The sequence below is a fragment of the Lissotriton helveticus genome, chromosome 10 (genome assembly GCF_964261635.1).
Source record: "Lissotriton helveticus chromosome 10, aLisHel1.1, whole genome shotgun sequence".
Lineage (NCBI taxonomy): Eukaryota > Metazoa > Chordata > Amphibia > Caudata > Salamandridae > Lissotriton > Lissotriton helveticus.
In genome coordinates, this window is record NC_136071.1 from 1,061,672,178 (window position 1) to 1,061,694,014 (window position 21,837).

Consider the following 21,837-nt stretch of genomic DNA (forward strand, 5'->3'; position numbering starts at 1 on the left):
TACATTTTGAAAACATAGTGTACAAATGAGTACATTTAACAGTACATTTTGCACAAGGGAAGCCACCAGGAACTTGGCGGCCATAGATTGATGCACTAGAACTAGTCACAGGCCATTTGCTGGAGCCAACTTTTAGCAGCGCCTGCCTGTTTAGACATCTCACCTAGAGCACATTTTATCAACTCAACTCTGGTGTAGTCTGCGGTAAAAATGGTCAGATCCCCTTGGGGATCGCACTGCCCCCACACATATCCTTTAAAGCAGCCTGTGTCACTGCAAGCAGTGTGTTTGCAGGACATTGCAATATAGTGTTAATTCAGCAAAACTAATTCATAGCTGCCAAGGTTTCAGATTGCCATGTGTGACATTTTAAAAATTTGAGTGAAATTATGAGTGACATTTCAACGACTATGAGTGACACTTTCTAGCGAGCAAAAATCATGCATTTAAGAAGAGGTAAACTTTTAAATATCAGAAATTACATCCAATTGAGCAACAAGAAACTCCAAGAACTACTTGAAACTGTTGCAGAGCACCAGCAATGGAAGGAGACTAATCCTATTGCTGCTGAGTGTCACTTTTCTCTTGTAACATTATACTGTGTTACCTCCTACATTTTGTTTGCTTTAGACACTTGCACGAGTGCCACCATTGCCTACGTAACGTTTGTTCTTGTGCTGTTGTGTGTCTGCCATTTATTGCAGTATTATCCTTCTACCTGTGTCCAGGTACTCTTTTGTAACATGCACACGTCACTTTTCCCTTGTAACACACTTTGCTACCTCGTACATTTTCTTTGCTTCAGATTTGACAAGGGCCACCATTGCCACGTTTCTTCTTTGTGTTTGAGTGCTTGCTGTCTGCCATTTAGAACAGTATTATAGGCTCTACTTGTTACTTTGTACGCTTTTATTACTTGCACGCATGCCACTTTTTCCTCCTGTAATGCATCGCGTTTGCTGTGTATTTTTGTTTGCTCACACTTGTCACTTTATTTTGCATCATAAATTAACGTTTGCTTTTGTGTAATATTTGTTGTAGTATTGTAATTTTCTCCTCATGTCAGAGTCACTCAGTACTGTTCCTATTGTGAAGCGCTGACGGCGCCCCGGGGTAAAGTCCGCGCTAAATGCATAACATTATAAAATAAAACCATTACCATGATACACCGGCTGACACTTACTTAGTTGGTAGTCTGTGAGCTGCTGCTGCCCACGGCCACCCAGCCACGAATAGATTTGTCGACGGTCACGGTCCACTCACCAGACTGTCCCGCGGCGCGACCGGCCCGATGGACACTAGGCTCGACGACGCTGGGCTGTGCTGCCGCCGCGGGGGGCGCCGCCGCCGGGCCCTCGCAGTTTTCTTTCCTGGTGGCCAGAGCGGTGTCCTGTCGCCGGCTCAGCTAAGCTGCCTGCCACAGTGGTGGTCAAGGTGCGCTGCAGACTCTGCAGCTGTGTTTTAGCGGGGGGGGGCTGCACAGGGGGCCGCCGCGGGTGGCCATGATGCTTCAAGTGACTGCGTGCGTCGCAACCTGCCTGCACTCTCTAATCACCCGCACTTCTGAACTTCCTGCTTCCTCCGGACGTGACGGCCCATCCGGATTTATAATCCTGGCTCCTGTGGTGCGCCACCGTGATTGACAGCTCTGAGGCTGTATGACTGAGCGGGCAGGCCAGGCGCCGGCCGGCCCCCCTGCAGACTGCACAAATCGCTGCATTCTCTAGTTTCCAGGGCAACAGGGAACACAGTCGTCGGACTCCCTGGCAGGCAGAGCAGAGATATATTGTAGCGCGGCACCACTCACGAGCTCAGCTGCAGTGTCTGGTTTCTGTTTAGGCACTAGTCGGGCAAAGCAGCACTCTCCGAACTGTAGAGAGCCCGAGCACACAGGAGCTGCTGGCGCGCTGGCACAGGGGGCAAAAATGCGTGACAAATGCATTCAGTGCGGTGATACGGATCACCGCACTGAAATGCGTGAGTGTCACACCTGTTGCGTGACGCTTGGCAGGACTGACTAATTGGAACCTAAAATCCCTTTGCTAAAGGTTAAACATTCAAATTTGTATTGCAGACCATGACTGACTTCATCCACTTAATAGATGAAAGTCTTAAGAATATATTAGGAAAATGAAAATGGTGAACTTTCTTGAAAGTAGAGATGCATGAAGGGTTGCACACACGACAGAGCGCAGGCATCTTTAATACTCATTTATTTCTTCACGTGTGTTACACTTTTCAGTTTTGTCCTCACAAAATAAAACCAGCTCACAGTGTAAAATCTTGCGGCCAAACTACACTGTAAAATACTTTCTACCTGTCTTGCACAACGAAATGGGATGTTTTCATTAAATTGCCTTGGCCTTAATGCTAAATATGGAAACTCGAGCCCCTTCAAGACGGGCATCATATCATTCAAATGAGATGTTCGACTTGTGGGGGCGAGCCTTTGATTCTTACTGTAGGCGTTTTAATGTTATCCAAATGACTGGTGAGGGTGAGGCAAGCAAAACTTGGGAACAGCTGAAATGTACCGACGCTTAATTACTTATAACTAAATTCTACTCACTGCATGCACAGACAGCTACCTCCTAGCACATCAGACTGTAATAATAATAAATCACTTCCGAAATTAAAATTATTTCATTCAAAGAAATTGTTATTTTCGCCTTAGACTTGCCCTTGACCGAGGCAATCGGAAGAAAAGAGGTGCATGGGTTTATTTACCTTTTACGGAGACTTGTGATTGTCGCTTTGAATGAAGGCAGTACATGCAACAGGAATGAGTCCTCTCCACAGTGAGTTCCACAAGTGGCTGGAATCACTTGGTCATCACACACACTGTCATTAGCATGCATTGGCAAAGTCCCTGTGATGTACCGTTTGCTACCTTTTGTATTTGTTCACTCACAATTGTCACTTTTGCCTCATGTCACTTAAAGTTTGCTTTTGTAATTGCTTGACTTGTAATTTTCTCCTCAAGTATCAGTTCTGTTCCTATTGTGAAGCACTCTGACGCCTTCGGGTAAAGTCCGCGCTATAGAAAAACGCATTAAATAAATAAATAAACGAGCTCTTAGCAGCGGTGAAATGACACTTTAGAAAGTCTTCATGGACACATGCGGGCAATTGAAAAAACAGCAGGATGCCAGAAAAGTCTTGGGGCGGTATGAAGACAATGTTGCAATGAATTTTATTAGAGCGCAGCAAAAAGTGGTTGGAAGCTGTCCCGACCACAAAAAAACGTGGTTGGCAACTGCGCAGAATATGTAAGACCTTGCAATTACAAAATTTCAGCACGCACCATGACGGAGAGCCGGGTGGCTCTCAGCACGTTCGAGCATGTAGGTAGCGGTGTGCAGTCTTAAAGAGTGCAGAGGCAATGCTGTAAGGGAGTGCATCATCATAATAGGTCCAGGAGATACTGCACATGAACGGCAACAGTTAAGATTGCTTGCGCAAGATTGTACATTTGAAAAGGGCGTGCGTACTGTTAACTGCCCATACCTTCAACCAGACTTTCAAGCATAAACACAGACCAAAAAAAAACGCCTCACCAATGACACTGGGGCGGCTCCATGCTCGTCAAGCTACAGGCATCACTTCAGCAAAATAGACTTACACTTCCTATTAGTTACACAACCTCAGTCCACCAACTGCCACCGATCCTGTAGTATGTACCCATTCCTCGAAGTGCTCGCAGGAAAGAAAAGTCATTCCACATCTTTAGTGTTAATTAAAGTACACGGGCAGTCTCTTTAATAATGTTGCAGCGCGTGCCTACACGTGAAGGAGCTACTATTAAATCGCCGGGTTGACGCGTTTCACTCCTCTAGGGAGCTTGATCACATGAAACGCTCAGAAAGCTGGACCATTATATAGTAAACATAATAGTGGGACAAATCAATAAAGTGCACGCCCTCACAGTGAAAGGAGTGTAAAAACAAATGACAGACCAAATTTTCTAGTTCTGCTTGTAGTATACAAACATAGACGCCATTTTAAAATGATTAAAGTGCCTGAAAATGTTAATACATTTTTTTTACTAAATGCATATCTTATAGTCATTTGAAATCACATATATAGTATGTACCCATTCCTTCCACATCTTTAGTTTTAATTAAAGTACACGGGCAGTCTCTGTAGATGCAACAGCAGGGGTGAATAATTAGGGGGGGGGGGGGAGGAGAAATGCGAGACACGGCCTGGCGGCTGTGAAAAGTGTGAAGCAGTGTGCGGGGGAGCGGATCCCTTTGAAGTGAAGCTCTCGGAGGCAGGCGGCACGGGGAGCAAATGGTAAAAAGCGCGTGCATGTGCACATGCACTCGATGTAATCCGCGATGGTTTCAGAGCTTGGATGAGCCTCTATACTCTCGTCCTGTTATCGCTTGTGCGATTAATAGGACGAGACCTAAAAATGGCAAAAAAATTAAGTAACATCGTTTCAAAATGTGCCACATTATGCCGCATAATTTGCCTTTTCTTGTTGCATAATGTACTCACCCAGTCACACGATGTAGCCCTCTACTGCCGCATAATTGCAGCTGCCCTGATGTTAGGGTAATCCAGGGCAGTGATTTTGTTCCCGTTTATATTTCCCATGTGTTGGACCTAGTGTTACCAAGTCACATAGGGTAGCCTGGCCTAGGGTAAGACAGTCAGATCCTAGAAGCACACGTGTAAAGTTTGCGCACCACCCAGCAGTAACTCAATGTACTTCCACACAAAAACGACACTACACCAAATTTGTGGAAAAATATGGACTGGTTTATAAAAAAATAGTTTGATTCACTCTTTCTTTTTCACACCATTATTTCTCCTTATGTTCCTTTTCACTTTTAGAGTTTGTTATCACATTTCAAAGTCATATCATATTCCCTTTATCAATTACATACGAGTTCAGCACTAAACTTTACCCACCAGATTTCTAACAGTTCTACACAGATAATGAAGAGTGGGCAGTGGTTTGAGGAAACCAGCCTATTCAGTTCCCTCAGTAAAACATAGGCATTTTAAACAGACAGTTTGAAGGTGATAACCAGAGTTTCTACAGTTGATTCCTTTGATTATGAAACCTCACACAGTTCAATGGAAGAAAACTGAAGACAGGCAGGCTAAACCTAACTCATACCAGTGGCTATCTCATACTACGACTGCTTTAGCTTTAAAGATATCACCACAATTCTCTTTTCACTCTGGAGAACCTGTATCAAGGTATTACCTACTCCCTCTATCAGTTGATGAATTCCTGCTAACATTAACTCATAGGCCGGATCTGCCGCATGGACAGTGCCAGTAACCTTTTCCCAACTGTTCCAGTCATACAAGAGAACACACAGGCATTAAACGCAGGCAGGATCCCTACAGCGTTAATGAAACGGGAATTCAGGACTCTTTTACTACAATCAAGACTCGTCTTGTCCCAGTCAGGAGACAGGAAGTCTAGAATTCACCTCGTTGCCTAGTTCGAGCTTCAGGGTCTCTGCTTCACCACTTCCCAAGAACCCTGCCGGTGTTAAGGAAGTTCGTCCAGCTTTGGGGCTTCACCAAAGCGGGACGCTTAGTTAGCGATCGGACCTCTTGGTAGGCAGAACTGGAACTTCGGCGCTCCTCCCTTTTCGCCCGTTCCTCTCACACGGCCTGCCCGGCCGCCGACCTACTCAGCTCCGCTCCTCTACCAAGCCGAGAGGTCTTTCAGCACTCCTCTGCACCTGCGCGGCATACAGGACACTTCCGCGCCTCAGGAGCCACCCAAGCCGGCATCAAGCATGCGCGGCCTCGCGACGGCGCTCCTCCTTAATGGTACTGCTCTACACCACACTGGGCCTGCGCAGCGCTCGAGACACCACTCCCGGCAGGGAGCTGCGGCGCCTCACTGGCAGATGATCCAATTCTGGGGCAAGTAACCTCTTGATAAACTCTAATCCGAAGTGCCGGATTTAGGCGGGACACTTCTTCTGAGCCACGAGTTCAGTCAAACCGGACACCGGTGATTGGCAAGAGCAGGGATTTCCTTCCTTCCCTACCACTCAGGCCCTGCCCTGATCTAGGGGGCAGCCCCGATCACCCTCACCTGGCGGTGCCTTACTGTCCTCGCCTTCAGACTCCACATAGGATTCCCACCGGAAACCTCTGCCGTAGGGATTTTCCCGAGTCCACGTCTTGACAGGGTCAGGTCAGAAGATGAGGGATAGTTTCACAACAACAGGGACCGCGACCTAGCAGGTCTATCAATCCCCACAGTGCACCAGTCTCCTCCTTCAGCCGCCTATACTCCTGTCCTCCAACTCTCCTCTTCATACCACACCATCTCAAAATGGTTGCCCAACATTCCGCCTTTTATAGGCTGACCTTAGAAGGTCCAGAAGAGACCAGAAGGTTCTGGAATGCCCTATTCTATTCTATGGGTAAGGTCTCAGGGGAGACAGTTATGGCAGTTGATGACCACCATTTTGTGTGACCCTTACTTTCCAGTCAGGGACATGGACCTAGGCCTCAGGTAAAGGACTATAAGAGCAAAGAGAACACCTAACCCCTAGGACAACTGCACAAAAAATCCAGTGGAAAAAAAAAAGATTAAAAGGTTATGAGGGGCAAAAAGGGGACAAAATAAATAAATAATTAGGAGGGACTACCCAAAGAGCAGACAGGTCTAACACCATGCTTTACTTAATTTTGCATTCCCAAAGAGTGCTATTTTCAGCATGTGTGTTTCTGTATTTCATTTCACCTCATATTACTCTTGGATGATGCTCCCTTTGTACTGAGTCACCTCAAGGTGTTTATAACAGGCTACAGTTGAGCACTTTGGAGTTGAGGCTGCAAGCAGTGCAAATTTCATACTGTGCCCGTCTGTGGGTCAAAAAGGTTTTCAGATGACATGATCATTCAAAATATGGCCTCTCTGCAGAGCAAAAAGCGTAATGGCACTGCATTCTAGTTGTGATTCTATGCAAATGTGTGTGAAGGAGCTACTTATTGGTCAAAACGACAATGTGAAAGTAAAATAATTTATTGTTGCTACTCATTTAGCTTAAACAGCTTACAACCATTGACAAAACCAATACTCCTAGTAGTTTTTAGGTGTATGTCAGTTGTTGTGTTATATTTCTGGTTTCTTGCACTTTTGATACCCAAACATGATTTCCCTCAGTGGCAATGAGGTCTTTGCCCCGGGCACACCTGCCTGGGGCAAAGACTCAAGGTTGACACTGTGTGTGGCGAGATCTTTCACGTGCACCATCCAGGAACCAATGCACAGGTGGGTTTGCATGTACAGGCTGATTTGTGTGCACCTGCCCGGGGCTTATGGATGGCACTGCGTGTACCAGGTTCCTTCATGTGCATCGACTGGCAATAAATTGTGTGCTGGGTTCTTTCAGATGCATCTATGTGGTGACACTGTGTGTACATGGCTCCTTCATGGCATCAGCCTGTACGAGGCTTAGAGGTGACACAATGTGCTGGGCTTCTTCATGGCATCTGCCTGTCCAAGGCTCAGTAATGGACCTGCGTGTACAGGTCTACTCTCTACACAGGACTCTGGCCTCAGTACTGCCTCAGTACACAAGCAGGGCAGCGGAACAATGGATGCAGGTGCTGACAGCAACGGATCTGTGCTGGGTCTTCAGTGAACGTGCACCCCACCCCACTCCCCCCAGCCGCCAGGCCTCTTCGGCATTGGTGAAGATGTGTGTCTCCAGTGAGCACTGGGCAGTGCTTTGAAAGACCCTCGGTTGTGGATGGCTGCACCCGCCAGCTAGGGAATAGCTTCCGTTGGTGAGACAGGTGCTGTGGCACCCGGACCTTGGGGCCTGTGAAGGGCCCATTTAGCCCTGATTATTGCTGTATTACACAGTTCAAACGGCGGTCAGTGGGCCCATTTTCTTCCTTGCACGAGGGCACAGGAAGACTGGCTACGCCCCTTCCCCCCAGGCCCCGTCTGTGGCAGGCAGTTAACGACAGCTCTCACTGGCATAGGCAGCACTTCCCAGCACTCGAGACTGAGACTAAATGGCAGCATTTTAATGAGTAATGTCCTTATTTATCACAGGACCGCAGCACTGTGAGGTTCGCATTCAAAACTGCTGTTCAAACTGGCAGGAAAGAGGCACGACAACACCCGCAAGCAGAGACGTTCACACAGACACAAATAAAACATGGCCAGCCTAACACCAGGCACTTAGTCAGATAGAAACTAATTCACAGAGACAGGCCCAATCAAACTCACACGATTTACACTCACTGAGACAGCCACACTCAGACTCACAGACATAACAAACAAGCATTGGCATAGCCAATAGGTCTCGCCTATGGGACCTTATAAGTGTTTAGTTATCCAGCACAATATCCTTGGTGCAACAACAACTGTTGCATGGCTAAACACTTATAAGGTCCTAAAGGCGCGAGACCTATTGCCTATGCAAGTGCTTTTCTTGGGCTTCCTGCCTTCTTGCATTCAGTAACCTTCAAATCATTCAGAACCGTGGTAGGCTCCTCTTCTGAGATGGCTGCATTGCTATGTCATTTCTTCTCACCTTTATGCTGTCTTCTGGGTTTTTGGTCCAAAACCCTCTATCTGCAAGGCACTATCCATTGGTCATTGTGCACTGCTTAAAAAAGGATCTATCTTTCTACAGCACTCCTTACGTTCAGTCCAGAAAACCATACTCTATGCCAACCAAACTGTGCCATCCTAAAATGTAGACGGCCCTGATTGGAGGCAGATTCTTCTCCTTTCTAGTTGTGCAGGACTGTAACTATCACTATCTTGAGCTATGGTGTAACTCCAGTCTTTGGGAAATACACTCAAAACTGTCTTTTCTCCACATTAGTAAAGTTTGCATCTTTCTTTTGGGCATTGGGACCGGTTAGCATATCATTTTCATTCATCACATTCAATAGAACAATAACCAAGTTTAATTAATTTAAACTACATTTAACCTTCATTTAATTTACTTAATAGCAATTTAATATCTATGTATGTATTTTATTAGGATTATTAATGCTATTTTAACCATGTTACTGATAGCCAAACTAGGTAAGTAGCTTCTTGCAAAGCAACTTCATCAATGCCATACAAATAATTCCCAATTGATATTACTTCCTATGAAGTCACTTACTGTAAGGTTAAATCTTATGCAAATTATAGTGGCCTATTCTGCCCGGGGCCCCACATATCCTAAGACCGGCCCTGCATCCACATTTTTCTAGCCCATGGAAGAGACGATTTCAGTGTTAGTGACCACTGACTCCCAGGACTATAATCCTTCCTAATGCAACCCCCACCTCTGTGCAATCCAGACCCGGCTCTCAGCCCACATACCTGGTCGGAGAGAAGCGCAGCTCATAAGTGGTCAGAAAAATGCCATACCTTTGGAAACGGCAGTTATTAATTCCTTCTCTGACTCCGTCAGGTCCCGTTTTTTAGAAGCCATTGCCGTCCTCTACAGAAGAGCACGCAGCACTCCTCGCCAGCAACCCCACCAGGCTATATTACAGAAGAACAAACAACAAATATCCAAAGGACACCCAGTGCGACAGACTCAAGCACGCTCCTAAAACAACACACACAAATCAGAGCCAGCACAGACAGACAGCTGACATCTCCGGGGTGCTCACCGCGCACGACGGACCGCTCCATTACTAAATGAACTCTGGGGGTGGGAGGGGGAGCGTCTTCATAAAGAATTCGAACAGCTTTCTCAATGTAAAACAATACATATAATTACAAATATTATGCGATCTTTTCCTCTCTTTATTCGCTGAGTTGCCACACAATATCTAGCCGAATGCATTCGGTGCGGAGCCACATTTTCCTCGCAACCTAAGTGGTACGATCCGTTCGATCGTGCTATGGCGTGGGAGAGTTGAATCTGTGTTCTACGCCCCATTAGAGGTCTGCGTTTGTATGGGCTCATCCTAGAATGGCAATGACCTATGGGGGAGTATGCGCACCGGAGAAAAAGCGTGTTTTACTTGTTGCTCTAACGAGGTACACCGCAGAACTTATAGCGTTATAGCTGTATGACTCAAATTGATTTTTATTTGTGAAGTGCAAATGTGCAAAATAGAAATACTATTTATTTAGGTTCAGGAAATATTCCGTATATGCCACACATTTTTGAGAACTAAGTTCTGGAGACATATTACAACGACATTTAATTACAATGCCTGACATTAAAGGTTTCTGTTTACTTTACAAGATGGCCGCAGCGCTGTTGTCCTTCTTTTTCGCACTTGCGAAAGTGACGACGGCCGAGTCTTTCCATTCTTCCACTGTAAACTATTTATGAATGCGAAATTGCTCTGCAACTAGGACCACATACAACGTTCAGCAAAACTACCTTAATTTTAGGCATTAACACTTACATAAGAAGTGTGAAGTATGGTTTTGCTTTACAGGGAAGGGTATTTCTTTGGCCTGCAGCTGCCTATTTTAGATCCCAGCATAATGCGGCATATATAACTTATTTTGCGGCACAATATGTGACAATTTGTGGCACGTTGTTACGCTTAGCTTAGTTTTTGCTGCACTTTATCATGAAAAAAAATCGTTATTTGTGCATAGTTTTGTTTTGGATTTTAAATGTAAACTACGAGAGACCTTGAGAGTATGCACTGTTCTTTGATAAAAGTCCTAAATGTGTACTTTGTACATATTGAATGTGGTATAACAATCATTGGTCATCATGTAAATAGGTCTGGCTATAAAAAGAATGCTGTATGCTTATGTGAAGCATTATAAGTAAAGGTCATGGGAATGGTTGTGCATTTGTGTGGAAGCAAACAACTTTAGAGTAATATTGGTGTAGGTTAAAGCAGGGCCGGACTGGGAACCCAAAGACGCCATGGCAACTTTCTCAGACCAGCCCCTGGGGGAAGTACTGCCTGGCCCCAGGAGGCTGGAAAAGTTTGATTGCTGATTTTGTTACTGAGGGCAGATATTGCAGCACTGCTGGGAAACCGGCCCCCAATAACAAAACTGCCCCCACCGCTGCAAAACCAGTCCCCGCCCTTCCAGCCTCCCGGAGAATCGCCCGAGTCTGGCCCTGGGTTAAAAGGTCATGTGACAATTGCACTGTCTCCCGCAAGACAACAGGGACTACTCTGAGGTGCCGGGCGGAGGTAAGAATCGAGTTCTTTGGACTTTGGCTTCGACCTCTTACACCCCACCATTTTGTGACCATCTCTGATGGTCAGTCCTGTCCCGCTCCGCCATCTTGTGACCTGGACCGTACCTCTGGCCCCACCGGGACTACGTTTTGATCGTCTTCCCTCTCCACTAAACTATGCATCGCCAAATAAATATTGCTGTTACCTATGCTCCCCCCACTCCTCTTATGTTATGCCATATATGCTCCCCCCACTCTTCTTATGTCATGTCCAATCCCTCCCGATTATCCTCATGTTTAATATTATGATGCATATTGTACAACACTGCTTCTTTCCTTTGTATAATCTGTTTAATTTTTGTTTCTTACCAATACCCTTGTCAGCTCGCTGTCTCCCTAGGTCTTTCCAGCACCCACAGTGACCGTCCCTGTTGAGATTGCCTGAACCTTCCTTGACCTTAATATGGCGACCAAACTTTCCCCCAGAGCCACATCTTCCCTTTCCCTCTGCAATCATTTGTCTCCAATGCTTTTGTGATCTCCTTATTCTGCCTACGCTCTTTCACCCTTTTAACTTGCTTTTTACTGCCTGACCTCCCATTTTAGTTCTTGTAGATATCTGATTTTGATTTAGCTATGTTCTGTTCGGCAGACTACACATACTATTTTCTTGGTTTTTTACCACCTCCTCTTCGTTATCTGCCCTTGGACAGTAGGCGTCGGTACCAGCATCCCTACTCTCATTTCCCCCTCTCTGCTCGATAGGTCCTCCCCCCCCGCCCTACAGTTCCTAATTGGCCTCCATGAATGTGCCCCTTGCCAAAGCCCTCCTCTCCCCTTGTTGGTGAGGGATCCAGCTTTCCTGCCCTGGAGTCTCAGATTCCCCTCTAAGAGAGTCTACAGTGTTATGGGATTCACACATAGCGGTATAGGCCTTAATTGGCCTCCTTTGAATGTGCCCCTTGCCAAAGTACTCCTCTCCCCTTGTTGGGGAGTGATCCAGCTTTCCTGCCCTGGAGTCTCAGATTCCCCTCTGAGAGAGTCCACAGTGTTCAGGGATTCACACATAGTGGTATAGGCCTTAATTGGCCTCCTTTGAATGTGCCCCTTGCCAAAGTTCTCCTCTCCCCTTGTTGGGGAGGGATCCAGCATTCCTGCCCTGGAGTCTCAGATTCCCCTCTGAGAGAGTCCACAGTGTAAAGGGATTCCCATATAGCGGAGGTTGTTAGAAACGGTTCCCTTTATTGTTGGTAATCCAGCACCTCACTCCTTGATAGGCGCTCTCTGAAACCTTTTGATGTTCTCCTCTAGGCTGTTACCTTAACCCTCTGATGTACTTTGGCGCCCAAGCTAACCTTCGGCTGATGACCGGTGGAGTTGCCCTTCGCAGCTACTGAGGAGTTTGGATCTGGTTTCCCCTTTGGCCGTCACCTACCCATCCGTTCATCAGCCACAGTATCTTTTCTCATCGCTCCTTTGTGTTTCCTACCTCCTGCCTCTCCTCTTTCCTTTTTCCCTCTTTTACCTCCTCTTCTACTCTCTTCCCCGAACCTCCCTCCTGTGTCTGCTTTGTTTCCCCTTACCTGAGCCATGCCGTTGTAATTCTTGTTTCTCCAGTTATCATTTACCTGAAATGTTGTAACTATGTAGCTATGTTTTGAAATCTATGGTACCTCTCCTTGTAAAGACCTCTGATACCTCCGGGTTTAGCCAGTGCTATATAAAACCTTTCAAATAAAAAGGCAGACCGTAACATCCATGTAAGGTAGTGAGACTGCCATCTTCCCATCTATGCTGTTGGCAGAGAAAAACACCATAAATTAGTTCTCTAAAACACTTTACTAGCATTACAATGCTGTTGGAAATGGCCCTTTTTGCAGGGTTACCTCAAACCTTTTGCCTTCCTCCTATTGTTCTGACCCTCTTTTTGTTGACTTTAGGATTTTGTGTACTTTACCACTGCTGACCAGTGCTGAAGTGCATGTGCTCTGTCCTCTAAACATGGCACAATTTGTTTACACCTGTTTGGTATATTTAATTTACCTTTAAGTCCCTTGTAAAGTGGTATACCATATACCCAGGGCCGGTAAATTAAATCCTACCAGGGGCCTGTAGCACTGTTTGTGCCCCCCACACAAGTAGCCTTTCAAACCTGTCTCAGGTCAGCACCTACAGGGCCTGATGTGTGCAGTTTACTGACACTTTGATTTGGCATTTATAACCACTTGCATTACATATAAATACTAATCCTATGGTAGGCCCTAGGTAGTCCTATGGGCAGGGTGCTGTGTAAATACAAGGTAGGACATGTACTGTTAAGTTTTGCATGTCCTGGTAGTGACAAATAGCCTACTTCATTTTTCACTACTGTGAGGCCTACTCCTCTCATAGGTTAGCATTGGGAATTCCCTTATACACTTAAGTGCTAAAAGAGCCCAGCCCGAACTACCAAGTCCGGTCCTCCCTGGACCAGAAACAAGCATCCTGGGCAGGTTTCAGGGTATCACTCCTCATCAGCCAGGCTAACTTCAATTTAATGACATAGTAAGCACAGGACCCACTTAGGACGACTATAACAACACAAAACGATGATGGACGGAATGCTGAACATTGTCAAACATTCACCCCAGATCAAAGATCTAGGCCTAAATCCCTCATATTTTTGCTCACCAGGCCATTCTAGTTTGGACCCAGCCATATGCAAATCAGTCTTGACCCTGCTCCCTGTTTAGAAAGTGGGACATTTCTCTGTGCTTATAAATCTGTGTGCTTTGGAGCCTGCCTTCATTACATGTCTGGGCTGGGTGGCAGCTACACTTTGAGCATTCCCTCTAGACAGCCACAACACAGGAAGGGCTGGGTGTGACAGGGGATTTATTTGCATTTTGATAGCCTCCCTGAGCAGGCATGGGAAGAGGGGAGCTCACACTTATACATGAATAGGTTGTGTCCTGGCTCATACAAAGGGCTGCCTTACCACCCTACTGGTAGTCTGGATCCAGGACTGGGTTGAAAGAGATCCTTGTGCACTTCAGAGAGTTCCTTTGAAATCACCGCCTAGATCAAAGGCACTTTTGGGTATAAGCACCAGGGTTCTGGCCCCACCTAACCAGTACACTACTGGACTTGGGGAAGAACTCTGGTGGAGTGAAGACTGCTGTGCTGTAAGGATTGCCACTTTGCCTGGAATGACTGTTTCATGGAACTGCTTCTCTGCTTTGCTGAGCTGGCTGCCCTGCTTCCTGCTGATCTTGCCCTGCTGAGGACAAGGACTGGACCCATCAACTTGAGTAAGGCAAAGGGTTTGCTGGATTGCCTCCTGTATTACAAGTCTCAGGGACACAAAAAACTTCCTCCATCTTCTTCTGGTTCTGCTGGACTCTGCCATCTGTGAGTCCTGCCCCTGCCTGAGGTTCTTCTCCAGTCCTAGGGCTTCAGAAGGGTTTTTTCCTGCACCGCAGCTCTTTAAATCAAGATTTTCATCTCTTCGCAAGAGGGAACAGGCGTTTCACTCCGGAACCGTGTCACTCCCACGAAGGATCAGCATGAGCGGGCGCAAGATCGTCTCTTCGCACTGCAGCACAGCCTGTCTGTCCGCAACGCCCAGCAGCTCTTCACGCTCCGCGGACCTCCATCAACGACGCTCGCCTTGCCCCCTGCAGACTTCTTCCCTGAGAACGGGACTCTTCACACCATTCTTGAGAAGGTAAATCTTCAGCTGGACTTACCTGGAACTGTATCCAAGCTGCGCTCCATCGCAGTCAGCTTGAATTGTCGGATTTGACCCAGTCTAGTGTGACCAGATACCTCAAATGGTGCTATTGCTTTCTAAGCACTGTTTTTACATTTATTCTTTAAAAATTCATATCTCAACTTCTGCTTATTGGAGTTTTGTTGGTTTAGTATTGTTTTTCTCAGATAGCTAAAATATTCTCTATTTTAAAAACCTGAGTGGAGTCTTTTTGTGGTATTTTCATTGTGGCATTGAGTGTGTTGCACAAATACTTTGCACATTGCCTCTTAATTTAAGCCTGCCTGCTCTTTGCCAAGCTACCAGAGGGTGAACACAGGTTAATTTAATGTGTGTATCTGACTTACCCTGATTAGAGTTGTGGTCCCTACTTGGACAGGGTGCAAACGTCTGCCAACTAGAGACCCCATTTCTAGCAAATGCCATGTGTGTACCTCTGAAGGTTTAAGCTCAGGCAGCTGGATAAATACAATTATTACTGCTGTGTGAGTTCAAGCACTTTTTTGGGGAAGCACACAACTTCTGCCCAATCAAAACATGTACTCCTATCCCAGTATGTAAGCGGAGCCAAAGCCCATCTCCTCGTGCTTCTCTCCAAATTGTCTGGTGACAGCCTGGATTTCTCTCTCTCCCTCCCAAGAAATTGTTACACCACCACGGAGAAAGAAAAGGAGAAGGCAGTCTCTCTGTTTCCACCTGGCATAACATCCCTTAGGCTCTGAGAAGGCATTAAATCTGGTCATAGCCGAACAGAGCTTTGAAGCAAGAGACAACTCTGCATGATGCATCGGCTCATGCAGGGGCACAAAATACAATATGTTTGGAGAGCCAACAGACAATCAGCAGCATATTAAAAAAACAAAACACGGAAGCACATCAAATACTAAAAGTAAACAAATGCCACAAGATGACAGTTGCTTTTATTGCAGCAGTTTTGTTAAGAGTAAAGGGCATTGTGTGCCTTCTCAGATTTCACCGAACAATCGTGTCTGCATAATTACGAAAAGCTTGGAGGGCTAGAAGGTCTGTTTAAAGGCCCCATCACATAGAGTTGCCAACTAACCTATCATGTAACCTCTTTTAGGTCTCGCTTACCATCAGAATGTCTCTGTTTGCCCACAGAAGTGGCATTTCTAAGCTATTAATGACATGTCCACATTTACCACAAGAGAGGCTTTGTCATTATTGGTCGGCCCCAGAGCAGACCAAACCATTCATAGCACTCTCCGTTTTCTGTGCAGCCTGCATGAAGAAAACAGCCTCCTGTAGACGCTTGTAAGGACGGCGTCCTAGCCAATCATAACGCTGCCATTGCAGCGTTGTGATTGGCTTAGGGGAAGAGCGGGAGGTTGCCTGCTTCTGCTTCCTGTGAGCAGAGAGCAGGAGACACGACGCGGGAGTCCGGGACCAGAGGAGAAGGTACGTTTAAAAAAAAAAGTTTTTTTTAAATTGAATTAACCTCCTTCCGTGCGCCCACTGCCCCCCTCCCGCGATTCATGCCGGCCGCGACTGTGTGAATCCAATGATGTGAAACATAATGAGGCTGCTCTTAGGCAGTGCCACAACGTTTCTTCACATTTCGCTCTTCCAGTGAGACTGAGCACCTTTTGTTTTTAGCTTGGCGGCAGTTTGGGGGAATCTGTATTTTTCTAACTTCTTAATTATATTGATGCTACATTTGCAATCTCTGCTTTTACCGTGTTTCGCTGCTCTGTGGGGCTTTTTTGGGTTCTGTCACCCCGGTCCACCGACCGGTATTGTCCGGTTTGAGCTACTTTGCCCCGCCTCTCCGAACTCACTTCCGGGCAGGGAGAATTCTTTTGGTGATTGGCGCTCTAGTTGTGTCCCTTCAGCCGCTCATAAATGGGGGAAAGGTACCGGACTCGAAGCGGACGCGTGCAAGGGGCGCGCCGTTGGCGTACCGAAGGCAAGCACATCTGCGCCCGTCCACTCCTGGACGGCGCCAGGGCCCAGGAACCCTGCTTCTCCCATTACTTCTATGAGGAGGTAACTCCTTGCCCTAAGACATACTGTTATGACCAGACACTGTTCTCCTCAGGACTGGGTTGTTAGCAAGGAGGAATATAAGTGCCACAGGTGCTGTTTTGTTAACAAACTGGAGATAGGGTCAGGGTATGTTCCCCCCAGCCCCTCCATTAAACATTTGTTGGAAAAGCCCCCAGTCACAAAGGCATACCACTGCCTGCTTCTTAACATGAGGTCTCTTATCAAGCACAAGCTCGAATTTGCTGATTTAATGGTCCAGTATAACCCTGATATTATTTTTCTCACGGAGACCTGGGCCAATAATGCATCGGACCCAGACTTCGAAGTGGCTGTTCCATGTGGGTTTAACATTGAAAGACTGGACAGATCAGACCACAGAGGAGGGGGGATAGCGATTATTTATCGCAGTTCGTTTAAGGCCAGCTGCACACCGGTATTTCACCTAGAATGTGAGGCTCTTAGGTTCAGCCTCAGTTTGATGAAATCCTACACCTTCCAAGGACAATTAGTATACCGTGCCCCCGGTCCTAGGAAGGGTTTCATTGATAAAATACAAACTTTCATGGAATCCAGTATCACCTATGCAAATTTCATGCTGGTAGGGGACTTTAATTTTCATCTAGAGTCCACAACTGATGTAGATACAGGACATCTGGTCGACATTCTTAATAGCTTTTATCTGTCCCAACGTATTGAGGCGCCGACTCATACAGCCATCATAAACTGGACAGCATCTTCACTAACAATGCAGATTTGAGCACAGTTAAGACCCTTACACTTCCGTAGACGGATCATTCAGCTATTTTCTTTTCTATCATGACCCAACTGAAGGGAGCGGAATTGGTAACAGAGCTAAAGTTGCTAAGTTCCGGCCATGGAAAACTGACAAGATAGAGGCTTTACAGTAGGCTCTCTCCAATTCTATACCAGACCTTGTCAAGGATAATGACCAGGGTGCTACCAACCTTACTCAATGGCTGGAGACAGCATGCAGTAAAATAGTACCAGTGAGAACACTAAAAATCCATAGGAAATATCCCTCTGCTCCCTGGTTTTCCCCACCGTTGAAAGAAGTACAACTGAGGTGCAGACGGTGAGAGCGTCTCTGGAGAGTAGATTACTCCCCCGGGAAAAAAGCTAGGTACAAAAAGATTCTTGCAGAGTACAAAGAGCTTATGAAAACTGAAAAGACAAAATTTTTCTCAGGGAAAATTAGAATAGCTGGGACTTCCTCCAGGGAACCGTTAAACCAGTTCAAGATCTGTCAAACTGGAGCAATAACAACGCCTCTGAGATGGACGAAGTCTTCTGCGGTAAGCTGGCGGATTTTTTTCAAGCCAAGGTCAAGTCCATCTTTCAGGCATTCTCTCAGCAGCCTCCCAGTGCTGGCCTCATGAGCAACTCGAAAGAGGCTTTGGTCTCAAACTCAGTTATTGGTCAGGAAGCCTCCCCCACTTTTGAGAAGTTTTCTCTCCTTACGCAGGACAAAACTATTATCCTTATTAAGTCCGGGGCTCCCTCCGATTCATGCCCCACAGGGATCATCAATAAGCTGGCTATTCAGTTGGCGGGACCACTTAATGATCTTCCGAACCAAGTACTGAGATCTGGTCTATATCCTGGCATCTGGAAGAAGGCCTCTATTCTTCCGCTTGCGAAAAAACCCTCTCTGGACCCTAAGTCGGTGAACAGTTACAGACCTATCTCTCGAATCCCGTTCCCGGCTAAAGTCTAAGAGAAGGCCATGACCGCAGAGTTGCTGACCTTTCAGGATGCCCATCGAATGCTGGATCCGGCTCAGCATGGGTTTAGAGCCAATCAATCATTGCACCGATTCCGCACTGCTGGCGGCATCGGAAGAAATCAGAGAGAAGGTGGACAAGGGCGGCAGACGGCACTAATTGTACTCAAGCTCTTTGATACGGTCCACTATGTGCTCCTTAAGAAACGCCTGCATGTGCTGGGCTTTAGGAGCACGGCACTATCGCTGCTGAGCTCTTTTCTTGAAAACAGGCAACAGTGGGTTGAGATGGGAGGGGTAAAATCCTGTCCCTTCTCCCTCCTATGTGGGATGCCCCAGGGCTTGGCGTTTAGTCCTACGCTTTTCAATGTATATGTCACCCCTTTGGTACAGCTTATTGGGAATTTTGGCTTGTCCGTGCTCTCTTACTCTGACGACACACAGATTGTGGTGTCGGTATCATCTCTGGTTGAAAATGATGCCAACAATTTCCACAGCTGCATGACCGCAGTGGCAGGTTGGATGGAGGAGAGCTGTCTGAAGCTAAACTCCGGGAAAACGGAGGTACTGCTTTATGGGAAGGGAACCTCCTACTGGAACGCATCTTGGTGGCCCCAGGAGTTGGGGGATCTTCCAAAGCTAGTTCTGAAGGCTAAAAATCTGGGAGTCATCTTCGACACCAAGCTATGCTTCCGTGCTCAGATTAATGCAGTGACCTCCGGGGGTTATTTTCTGTTACGGATTCTAAAAAAAAAAATCCTGTTTATTCCAACAGAACTTCAGAAGACCATAATGTTGACCCTTGTTGGTTCGAAGCTATACTACTGCAGTGCACTTTATCTAGGTATCCCGAAATACTTGCTAAAAAAATTGCGGTCTCTCCAAAATGCGGTGGCCAGAACACTCTTGAACATCCCCAAGTTTAAACCGGTGTTGCATTTACTGTATGGCCTTCATTGGCTACCAATAGAGAGGAGAATTTCTTTCAAAACATTGTGCCTAATGCACAAGGCGCTTCACCGCCCCCTCTATTTTCAAGAGCTACTCACATGGTATACACCCAGCAGAACGCCTAGATCCAGCACGGAGCACAAGGTTTAGATTCCTAGAATTAAGCGAGTAAAATGGGGCGAGATGACATTGACATTCCAGGGGGGAAAGTTATGGAATTCCCTCCCTCTGGCCCTCCGCTCCCAACACAGCTTGCAGCTGTTTAGAAAGCAGCTGAAGACCTGGCTGTTTCCACCGACTGAGCGCTAGTGTCTGTTGACTTATTTCCTTGGTCTCTGCCCCTTTCTGTCTTTAATCCGCTCAGCGCTAAGACACCTTGAGGTATTGCGCGCTTTACAAAATTAATTCATTCATTTATTCATGCTCCACTGTAAGCCAATATTGCAGCTTGAAGTAATTTCAACCACCCCCCCCCATGTTAACCTATGGGAAGAGGAAACCTCATAGGTATTGAAAACAGACATGGATATTCGTCACTACTTAGGCTGGGAACACACATGAGTACTTGCCCTGCCTTTCACCTGCCACTTGCTTCACCCCACCAGGGCTCACCCTAGGGGTGCTCTAATGTTAGTGAAAGGCACCCACAGTGTTGGCCGATGATTCAGAAAGGTCAAGGTGGAGAGGTGTGGCTCACTGGTTAGAGGCGGCAGACCTGTAAGCAGAGAACGGCCCGGGACCAGGGTTCAATTCCCAACGCGGCAGGGTCTTGGACCAGGGTCAACGGACTCGATAATTCTCGCCTCAGTGCCTACTCTAACCAGGGAACACACTCGGTAACTCTGGGCATTAAGCTTGCCTCATCTCTACAACGGCCCCCCACAGACGCCGGGGATGCCTGGTTTCACCCTGGAGATACCCAGAAAAGGGACCATCTCACAGGGAAAACCAATACGGGTTCCCCAGCGGTCTACAGCGCCAGGACACTCGGGTAGAGTAACAGTGCGCTTTACAAGTATCCCACATTTACATTTACAAGGTGAGCATAAGTGGATGTGTGCACACCCAGGCCTGCAATGGCAAGCTTGAGACATGTTTAAAAACATCAGGTAAGCACCAGTTCCTAACATGTGTAAGAAAGGCGTGGCCACTTTCACACTGCATTACAGTGGGAAAGTGGCCAAAGTCCTAAGGCCACAAAAAGAGGATCAGCAAAACCCCTGTATTGCCCAATGGGAAACGCAGATCTACTAAGTAGAGAAAACCCACATGGGGGTTCTTCACTACCTGGGCTGGGAACATCCATTTGTACCTGCCCTGCCTTTCACCTACCACTTGTCCTGCCTCTCAGGGCTTGCCCTAAGGGTGCTCTAATGGTAGTGGAAGGCTCATTCAGGGTTGTCAGATGATTTAGAAATGCCAACCTGAGCATAAGCACAACTGCGCACCCACAGGCCTGCAAGGACATGCTTGATAGATGTTAGAAAGGCTATTCCGGTGGATGACTCAATTAGTGCTGCGGCCCACTATTTGCCAGTACTATACCTGCCCTGGGTATGTGGTTGTTGTAAATAAAGCAGGAAAGTTGAAGAAGATTTAATTTAGTTTATTGGTAGCAGCACGAATGGCATCTTCCACCGCTTCAATCCCAGCTCTCAATGAATTCCAACAGTCATAAACCTAAGACAGCTGTCTCTAGAATGTGGAACTAACTTAAAGATAAACTTGTCTCATGCACTGGCATGCGACTGCGATGTAACACTTAAAGGCATAGTAATACATGGAAATGTAACACATCTCCCTTATTACAAATGAAAGAAAAAGAGAAAGTACAATGTCATAACTATATACAAGAACAATAAGGTTTTAACATGTAAATTCAGACTTAACATGTAAGTTTAATTAACATACCTTTTAGGCATATTAATAACACGCTTGAAATCTTTCACCCTATGAGCAATGGAGTCATTTCCAACCAAAACAGTTGATTTATTAGATGGAACTCTTACATCATGACTGATAGTACATTTTGCTAATTTCTTAACATTTCAAAATTTACCATCTTGTGTCATCACACTGTTGGAGAATACTTTTTTGATTTGAATAGGATCACTAAATTTACTAGAACCTTTGGAAAGCAAACCTGGTCTAAGGATTCTCACCCATTCTCCCACTTGAAATTCTTGAGACTTAGTGTTCCATTTTCTATCATACCACTCCTTAGATCTAAGCTGCTTACTCTCTACACGTCTGGCAACATCCTCTATGTTAAT

At 46.3% G+C, this 21,837-nt stretch overlaps 1 protein-coding gene across 2 annotated transcripts in view; it reads right to left on the reverse strand.

Annotated features, from left to right (window-relative positions):
- The window catches only part of ANKMY2 (ankyrin repeat and MYND domain containing 2), a 187,642-nt gene extending 178,015 nt beyond the window's left edge, over window positions 1-9,627 (reverse strand). For both annotated transcript variants that reach the window (XM_078663774.1, XM_078663775.1), the window contains exon 1: window positions 9,374-9,627. In XM_078663774.1, the coding sequence (XP_078519900.1) occupies window positions 9,374-9,437 (64 nt within the window). In that variant the 5' untranslated portion in view covers window positions 9,438-9,627. The remainder of the gene's footprint in view (window positions 1-9,373) is intronic.
- Between the last annotated feature and the right edge of the window lie 12,210 nt (window positions 9,628-21,837).